The 10049-nt window shown below is 47.0% G+C and overlaps 1 protein-coding gene across 1 annotated transcript in view; it reads left to right on the top strand.

The window, feature by feature from the left end:
• The first annotated feature begins 1935 nt into the window (after nt 1-1935).
• LOC117356999 (cytosolic 5'-nucleotidase 1A-like) overlaps nt 1936-10049 on the top strand; it is a 56115-nt gene continuing 48001 nt past the window's right edge. The window contains exons 1-2 of the mRNA XM_033937074.1: nt 1936-2343; nt 2441-2608. Of these exons, the coding sequence (XP_033792965.1) occupies nt 2227-2343; nt 2441-2608 (285 nt within the window). The 5' untranslated portion in view covers nt 1936-2226. The remainder of the gene's footprint in view (nt 2344-2440; nt 2609-10049) is intronic.

Raw genomic sequence — 10049 nt, 5'->3', positions numbered from 1 at the left:
GGAGGGAGCCCAAATCCTCCTGGCCACGGCGACCCCCTAACCCCACCCCGCACTACATTACGGGCAGGAGGGATCCCAGGCCCTCCTGCCCTCGACGCAAACCCCCCTCCCCCCAACGACCGCCCCCCCCAGCTTCAAAATGATGCCTGAAGTTACCTTGGGGGTTCTGAGCACTATTAATTTTAATTTATTACAGCACTCCAGAAATATTTTTCTAATTGTTTTAACTTGGAAAAGCGAACCAGGATTGTCTTAATGAAAGGCTTATGTTTGCACTGCAGCCCTCCTGCCCTCGACGCAAACCCCCCTCCCCCCAACGACCGCCCCCCCAGCCGACCCGCGACCCCCCTGGCGACCCCCACGACCCCCCCACCCCCCTTCCCCGTACCTTTGGTAGTTGGCCGGACAGACGGGAGCCAAAACCGCCTGTCCGGCAGGCAGCCAACGAAGGAATGAGGCCGGATTGGCCCATCCATCCTAAAGCTCCGCCTACTGGTGGGGCCTAAGGCGCGTGGGCCAATCAGAATAGGCCCTGGAGCCTTAGGTCCCACCTGGGGGCGCGGCCTGAGGCACATGGTCGGGTTGGGCCCATGTGCCTCAGGCCGCGCCCCCAGGTGGGACCTAAGGCTCCAGGGCCTATTCTGATTGGCCCACGCGCCTTAGGCCCCACCAGTAGGCGGAGCTTTAGGATGGATGGGCCAATCCGGCCTCATTCCTTCGTTGGCTGCCTGCCGGACAGGCGGGTTTGGCTCCCGTCTGTCCGGCCAACTACCAAAGGTACGGGGAAGGGGGGTGGGGGGGTCGCCAGGGGGGTCGCGGGTCGGCTGGGGGGGCGGTCTGAGGTTCTTGGGGGGGGCGGTCGTTGGGGGGGAAAGGGGGGTTTGCGTCGAGGGCAGGAGGGCCTGGGATCCCTCCTGCCCGTAATGTAGTGCGGGGTGGGGTTAGGGGGTCGCCGTGGCCAGGAGGGTTTGGGCTCCCTTCTGGCCCGATATTGTCGGGAAGTCGGCGGTCCTTCGGGGTGGGGGTGCGAGTGGTCCTGCCGGGGGGGGGGATGTATCGGACGTCAGGGAGTCGGCCGGGCAAGAGGGCTTGGGCTCCCTCTTGCTCCGATCGCGGGTGCGGGTGGGAGCGCGTGCGAGCGGTCGTTCGGGGGTGGGGGTGCGAGCGGTCCTGCTGGGGGGGTGAATCGGGCGTCGGGCGGTAAATAGCGGTTCCTAGAAGGGGGTACATTGGCCCGCGGGGACAAACCTGTTCACCGTTTCCGCGGTCGGTGAATGGCCTTGTCCCCGTCACCGCAGCGACTGCTAGTTTTCTTCCCCGTTTTCGGCGGTGACCCGCGGCTTAAATGCGGTGGCCGCGGGTAAACCGTCACCGTGTCATTCTCTAATATGAAAAGACCCTTTATCACATAAAATATTAGGATGCAAAGTGGTTCATTGTGTTATAAAGCCATGTTTAAGAAATGGATGAAAGTATTAAATAAGAAACAATGGATGGATTTGTATCAGTGGTTCCCAAACCTGTCCTGGGGGACCCCCCAGCCAGTCAGGTTTTCAAGATATCCCTAATGAATATGCATGAGAGAGATTTGCATATAATGGAAGTGACAGGTATGCAAATCTCTCTCATGCATATTCATTAGGTATATCTTGAAAACCTGACTGGCTGGGGGGTCCCCCAGGACAGGTTTGGGAACCACTTTATTGTATGTACCAAGGCAGAAATAGAGAAAACCTATGAAATGGATCCAGATTTGCTGGACAGGGTTGATCCAGTTCTGGGTTTACCCTCTTGCATAAGGACCCCCCCCCCCATTACATTCCCTAAATAAGACTACAAGTCCCAGCAGGCAATATAGGATACCCAGGATTGAATCGGCCCTGTCCCTATGTATCTGAATTCAGTCAGCAGCCTTAATTTAGGGCCAACCAGCAAATAAAGCAGACGACAGTAGGGCAGGTCAGTGAGGTGGACTCGTCCAGCGCTGAGCGATTCTTTTGGGTTCTGTGGCGATGTCTGTGGGTGAAGGGAGAGGCAGCAGGAGCACCGTGGGCACAGCCCAGCACCCGCCCTGTGCAAAGGATCTGTTGCTTCCGCAAAGCCAGAGTGACAGAACTGCACATCCCGAACGGGGGCATCGGGGTGCGTGCGCGCGCGCCACAGCACCGGGGCGAGGCAACTGACAGCTTGCTCTCTTCCCTTCCTGGGCGTCAGGGCACCGTCGCGATGATAAGGGACGAGGACAAGAGGCAGCCGCCGAGCCAAGCCGAAGAGGCCGAGGTCGACTGGCGGGAAGCCAAAGCCTTCTACGATAGCCTAGCATCCACCAAGAAACCCAGACCCGTGAGTAGTATCAAACGGGCGCAAAGAAGGGGGGGGGGGGTGGAGGTGTATATGCGAGTAGCGCTATGTAACGCGCTTTCTCTCTCCGCGTTGGCAGCCCAAGCCGCAGAACGCCGTGACCATCGCAGTGTCGTCGCGGGCGCTCTTTAACATGCTGGAGGAGCGGCGGCTGTACGAGGAGAAGGGCGTCGAGGACTACGTGAAGTACCAGGAGCAGCACGAGAGCGAGCCCTTCAAGCCCGGCCCGGCCTTCCCTTTCGTCAAGGTAAAGGCGGGAGACACTAGCGGGCGCTTTGGGGGGGGGGGGAGGAGGGGGAATGGAGGGGGGGAGGGGAATGCAGTTTGGCTAGAGCGCTGGGGGGGGGGGGGGGGCTAAGCCTACAACGCTTTTCTTCCTCCTTGGGCTAAGGAGGAGGAGGGGCACGGGAAGCATCCTTTTGGGATGGCTCGGCAATGTTGAGCTCCCTCTTCGTTTGGGAAGCCCCCAGCTTCAGCTTTTCACAACAGACGCTGAGCCTCTGCTTTGCCAAAAGCCACATTTAGCGAAGGGGCGGTACCTCGGTGACGTCATGCGACTGGGGTGCAGTTCCTTTAGGGAGTGGTCGGGGAGGGGAGCTGCGCTTCTTTGGCGTCTCCTCAGTTTTATCCTAATAAGTCCTCGGATATACAGTAGAAGGCTAAAACAGTGTTATAATGAACTAGAGTCGTAGCCCGGCTTCGATTTGGTAGTGTGTGTGAACTTTCCTTAAGAGGAAGTGTTATTACTTTGGCAGTATAATGTAAGACAACAGCTTACAGTTCTACTTCACCACTAGAGCAAGGCCACTGGGCCTCCCTGTGCTGAAACCTATCTAAATAAATGATATAATTTTGAGAACAGAAAACCAGGTATTGCAAGCAGGTGATGTGTCTCTTGCTTTTGGCCATAACAATTATATTGAAATACTCTAAATGTAATGCTGATATGGCAGCAAAGTTCTATTTAGCTAAGGCACAGTACAGTTCAGCATTGTAAGAAAATAATTTTCAAACACAATGAAGCAAGCCATTTTGGAAACTTAAAAAGAAGGCCTTATCCATTCTGCAATCTCTAAATTAAAAGAAAAGGCCATGGGGCTCATAATCAAAACAGAAATACGTCTAAAATCCTGCCCAGATCGGCACTTGGACGACCTTAAAGACAGGTCATCCAAGTGCCGATAATCAAAATGGGTTTTAGACATATCTTAAAACATGTTAGACCTTTTCAGTGCCACTGTGTGCCCTGAGCTGAATGGGGCATTTTAGGAGGCGTGGTGAGGGCGGGATGTGGGTGGACGTAGACTTACTTGTACTGCAAGCATAACCGAAAGTTTAACGAGACTGCCTAGATGGAAATTATACGTAGTGACTTAGGCGATCTAAAAACAGGTCTAAATGCCCAGAAAGTATCCAAAGTGAGCAGACAACCACTGTAGACACAAAGTACAGAGCCCCACACGCTCTCCCAGTGATCACTGACTCCCCCCCCCCCATAAAAATTGGAATAAAAATGTACATACCTGCCTACAGAACATCATCACCTGATATATGAAAGCCTAGTAGAGCTGCACAGAGGTGGCTTAAGTAGTTGGGGGGGATGGGCTAGTGAACCATAGAGAGGAGGACCCAGGCCCATAAGCCACTCTAATCACTGCATTCATGGTGAAACATGTGTACCCACCAAAACCCTATTGTACTGTTATATAGGTGGCACCTGCAACCATAGGGACTATTGGGGTGGTAGACAGGTGGGTCTAGTAGGTTTTGGGGGTGTTGGTAGGGGGGGCTCACCATGACCTTTAAGGGAGTTGTGAGATGTTTATGTGGCACCCTTTTTGTGAAATTCAGAGCAGTGCCCTGTAAGGTGCCCCACTAGTCTGTTGCCAGGTCTGGGTGTCCATCACTTTGCTGACCCCTTCCATGTTCTAAAGGTCTTGTTCTAGGCATTTTTGACTTGGACAAATTTTTGGACGAGAATGGGGGTATAAAAAGACGACTTAGTGGTCTGGATGATCAAATGGCTGGACGTACAAGTAGACGATTCTTGAAAAAAAATATATCCTCAAGGGGGGTGGAGAATGGAGCAGCACCGGTAGCCTCGTGGAGGGGGGGGGAGGAGGTGGAACCAATCAAAGCAGTTTCCCTTACTTCCTATGGTCTCCAAGTGCTAATCGGGATTATCTGGGTTTCCAAAACTGTGGTCATTGCTCTATTTGTGAAGTAACCATTAAGGATACTCATGTTGAATGGGCCCAGGGGAATAAATGGAGCCAAATACAAGGATCTTTTACACATAATTCAAAAAATGTGATCTATCTAATCAAATGTCCCTGTGACAAGACCTATATTGGCCAGGCTTCCCGCTTCTTCAACACTAGAGTGATTGAGCATTGTTCATGTATAAGAAGAGGAAAATTAGAAGCCCCATTGGTTAGACACTGTCAAGATCTGGGACGTAAATTTGACAATCTCCGATGCACAATTTTACAACAGCTTTGGAAATCTATGAGAAGTGGAGATATCAAGAGATGGCTACGTAAAAGAGAACAAAGGGCTCCTTTTACAAAGCCGCGCTAGGACCTTGATGCACGGAATAGCGCGCACTAAATTGCCGCTACCGCCTCCTTTTGAGCAGGCCGTAGATTTTTGGCTAGCGCGCGCTAATCTAGTGCGTGCGGTAAAACCGCTAGCGCGGCTTTGTACAATGAGCCCAAAGGCTTATCTTTGAGCTGCAGACTGTGGAACCATCTGGTATAAACACAATGGTGGAGTGGAAGGTATTTTTTATATAATTATGGTCTTTTCGCTGACATCTCTTAAAAAATTAACAGATTTTTTGATCTGATTTTCTTGATTTGATTTTTTTGAAACTTTTTTTGAAACGGTTATAGTTTTAAAAATTTTCTAATCTTTTCTAATTTTGAGTGGTGGGTAGATAGGTTTATATTTTTTGATTGAGATAAAACAAATAAAAATATTAAAATGAATGAAAACCAAAAAAGTTAGCACTGACAGTAATTTTTTAAGTATTTTTGGGCTTTTCTGAATGTTTTTTTTTTGGCTTTTTTTGATATTCGGGTTCTCTAAACCCTTGCTTCTGAATGACGTCACCAGATCAGCCTTTTTCTAGCCCTGCCCTCTCCTTCCGGTTGCAGTTGTTAGCAGAGAGGTCAGTTATTCCTGACGCAGCAACACACATAGCGAAACAAGGTCTCTCTTGTTGAAGATACGAGATCCCGGGTTACCAGCAGCTGACAGCGTTCTTTTGACTTCCTGCCAAGATTTGCGGTTAAAAGCCCACAGCGCTTTTTTGAGCTATAGTTGGAGAGCCGTGTTTTCTGTTACATAAGACAGCAACATGAAGATTGCAGTTAAGTCAATTTAAGTGTACACTTTTGCATCCACTAGCTGCCTTATTTTTGTATGTTTGGAACGCTGCTTTTTGAGCTGTTTTTCCTGGTGTTTTTCAACTTACCTCCTTGAGCCTGTATAGGTATGTGCAACGCACAAATGGAAGATTAGATTAGATTAGATACTACTCCCCTTAATGGCAGGAGTTCTTGAGCCTTTTGTTGATCTAAATTCAGCCCGGGTGTTAGAAGTTTAGGGAGTTTTTCTCCCCCCTTTTTGGGTTTTCTCCCTAATTAATTGCTTACCCGGAGTGGACCAGTGATAATCTGTAAGTCTCCCTGTCTTAAGTCTTGGTACTTTAGGGAGCATATCCTGTGGATTTTGAGGTCCATTTAAATTTTTTTTACTCTGTACAACGCTTTGTAGAATCGATAAGGCGTTTAATCAAATAATTAAAATAAACAATAAATATTGACTAAGCTTCTGGCTCTAGAACCCATGACATTAAGACTGACACTCAATCTTACTGTAAAGTTATGACAGCAGAATATCTATACAGAAAGGCACAACAAGGTGGCACATCTCATCCCCTGGAAACTTTGTAAACACTATAACACTGCTATACCAGAAAAGCACTGTGTTCATGATGTGAAGAGAATCACAGAGAATGAAGAGGTTGTCATCACCTGGGATATCCCTATTCCAACAGTTTTAAAAACAATGACTGCCAGAAAACCAGACATAGGGCTCCTTTTACTAAGGTGTGCTAGCATTTTTAGTGCATGCAGGATATTATCGCGCGCTCCGCAGCTAGAACTAATGCCAGCTCAATGCTGGTGTTAGGGTCTAGCGCGCGCTATTCCGCACATTAATGCCCTAACTCACCTTAGTAAAAGGAGCCCATAGTGTGGTGAAAGAGAAAAGCACCAAAATGGTCGTGATTAAAGGGGTGTCAGTCCCAAGTGATTACTCTGTGAATCACGTAGAAAGAGAAAAGATTCTAAAGTATCAAGAAGTGCGGTCTGAAACCAGGAAAATGTGGCAAAGGATACTGAACTATTTCCCATCATTTTGGGTGCCACAGCCCTCATTAAAAAATAAATTCCAAAAACAGGTCTGGATAAATTACCTATACATGTAACACCATATGAGCTCCTAAAGGAATCTCTCTTTGCCACAATAAGAGTACGTGCATTAGCAGTAAATTTGAGAGTGAGGCATAAGAGTGAGGGTCACTCATGTCATGATATGTGCAAAACTAACTCATTTGGAGAAATGACCCCCCCCCCAAAAAAAAAAAAAAAATTACCACTTGTGAAAACTATTCACAATTAGCATGGGTGCACAATGTCTCCAGCATGCAGTGAATAAGTGACAGCATGCAGTGAATAAGGAGTGAAAGATTAGCCTAATGGTTAGTGTAGTGGCCTAAGAACCAGGGGAACTGAGTTCAATTCCCATTGTGACTTTGGGTATGTCACATAACCCTCCATTGCCCGGGTACAAAATAAGTACCTATATATAATATATGAACCCCTTTGATAGTAGCATGCTGCCAATACACTCATGTGGCCTGATTCTCCAAATAGCACCGGTTATGTAGGCACCCAAACTCAGTTAAAAAAAACCCCCCACTGTTTTAACTGAGTTTTAAGTGGAGCATGAATGGACAATGGATAAGACTGTACTTATGCACATAGGAGGGAATTTGATCTCAACAGTTCAAAGCTGGATATTGGCCTGCCTTCACTCTTTTCTTAAATGAATAGTATTAGGCTATTCATACAGCGTCAGACTTAAAATCTATCTTTGAAGTTATATGTTCTCCATCATGAAAAGAAAGTGCAAAGATCTGATGCATCCCTATCATTCTGACTGAGGAACAATATATATGTATCATCATGGTTTTTAACTGAGTTTTAAGATGCCTACCAGTGCTATAAAATCAGGGCAGGAATCGTACCTCTGTAGGTGCATTAGGCCGCCTAACACCACTGTGGGCATGGCTAAAGCCAGAAGTGGAATTAGCCTAAAGCGCCTACGGAGGCAAGATTCACATCAAAAGAAAACCCTGGCCTACATTTCCGGTGCCTACCTTTAACAGAGGCACGATTCTGTACCCAGCGCTGTCACATAATTGACATGCGATCAGCGGCCACCGACAATGGTGCTGGTTACAGAATCTGGGCTCGATTGCTTAATGCACTTTAGCACAAGGGCCCCTTAGTATTGAATATTTTGATACTAATGATTCTAGTTAATTGTAATAATATTTTATTTTTGGAAGAAAGTCAAGCCATCAAACTGTCAGTTTCCTCCTGCTCCCTTGACATTTCAGCTCAGTCAGCCTCTACAAAGGTCATGGTACTCTACCATTTCCTTAGAGGTTTATCCCTCATTTATAACTCTCTTCCTCCTATAGTTTAGCCTGGCCATTGTCTTGGCAATCTGTCTAGTGGTGACAGATAAGATCCTGATGAATCTGGCTGCTAGCTGGGGCTGGGTGCCTTGTCTCTGCAGCATCCCAGACCATGGCTAAGAAAGACCTCAACAGTTCAAGTTCAGCTTAAACGAGGCACATCAAGTTTTCAGATTTTACCTAAACCTGTTAAAGATCTCTATCAGATTTTTGCCAGTCGGTATGTGAAAATTTTCAGAAATAAATCCCCAAGAATTGATTTGAATTTGTTGAAAAATCTAAAGTGGACCTGCTGATTTGATGAACGTTGCTTGGATTTGTATAAGTCTAAAATGGATTTAAAAACTGTACTTCAAAAAGATATGTTGAGCCAATTTAAAAAAATCAGTGCAAAGTGTTATTTTATAAAGGGTGCTCACTTTATATAGAATAGTGTTTAGCATGGATACTGCTAAACTTTTGGGCACCAGACTTATGCCTGCTAAAACCTGGTATAAATGCAGGCGCCCAAGTTGGGCGTGGTGAGGCAATATTCTGTAATTCTACATGCTACTTTTGTGATGGCACCATGCCTTACAGAATAGTGTGCATGCAAATTTTAATGCGTGTCAAATAGCACCAATTGGCTGTTAGCATCCAAGTATTGGTAGTTTAGAGCTCATAATCCGATTTGTTTGCACACACGTCTCAGAAGTGTGCCCAAAGTTGGGCGTGCAACTTTCGGCATCATATATAGAATCTGGGGGATAATGCACAGTATAGTGTAAGTTATGCGTACCCCTATTGTGTTTAGGCAGCCACTGTTAACAGTGTCATGGCTGGTGTAAGTGCAGATACTTAGATGCAATGCACATCAACACCAAATTAGGTTACTATTCTCTAATGGAATCTGGATGCTTAGATGCACTTATAGAATAGCTTCTTGCCACATGGCACCAAGGTAGCTAAATGGAGGCACCCACTTATAGTATTGCCCCCAAGTGTATTGCTGATATCTTAGTTGTACTATTGGCAATGCACTAAGCAGCTGTTGCAGTTATATTCAAATGATTTTTTATTGATGATAAAGGATTACAAGATGAGCATATAACGTCACAGGTCATGGATGGTAACAGGACCTGAATAGACAATAACAAATTGTAGTATCATCAAATTTCACAGCACAGCAACTACGAGACCTCCCCTCCCCCCCCCCCCCCCCTGGAAATAAAAGGATAGAAGATAGAAACACCCCCCCCACCATACCTCTCTTCCCCCCCATCAGCAACACCTCCATACTATAACTAAAGCTAGTTAAGGCCCTGGTTCCTTAGAAACCCCAGCCCTCTAGACAGAGAAGAGAGCCTTGAAACCATAGGAAGCAACAGCAGCTATTGCAGTTAATGGCATCCCCTATTCCCTGAAAGCCCCATCATTCTTACCAACACCTTATACATTCCACCCCCACCCAGGTAAGGATGTTGTTGGGGTCTGGGGGTGTTTGGGGTATTGTTGCATCTGTAATGATAAGGGTATCTCCGATAGTGGAGATGCCGTTATCATCTTAGCAGGAAGTAGTAAGTACACTTCTCCCTCCATATTCGCGGTTTCAGCAATCGCGGTTTTGATTATTCACGGTTTTTAGCTTGCTGGCTCCTCCCCTCAGATTACATCAGCTTGCATAGAGAAATCGCTGATTCCCAGCACTTTCTTCACTGTGCTTTGCCTCTCCTTCAGGAACAGGCCAGGTCTCCCACCATGTTATTCATGGTTTCACCATACTCGCAATGTTTTTAATAGAAAACAGCGAATAACATATGAAAAAGTTATTCACGGTTTTTCAGTATTTGAGGTTCTGTTAATCCCCTATCGCAGCGAATACAGAGGGAGAAGTGTACACCCATATTATCTGCACCTGTCATTGTGAACTAATTGT

This window comes from Geotrypetes seraphini, chromosome 3 (genome assembly GCF_902459505.1).
Source record: "Geotrypetes seraphini chromosome 3, aGeoSer1.1, whole genome shotgun sequence".
Taxonomy (NCBI): Eukaryota; Metazoa; Chordata; class Amphibia; order Gymnophiona; family Dermophiidae; genus Geotrypetes; species Geotrypetes seraphini.
The sequence above is the reverse complement of the archived record's forward strand: the minus strand, read 5'-3'. Positions and strand labels throughout refer to the sequence as shown.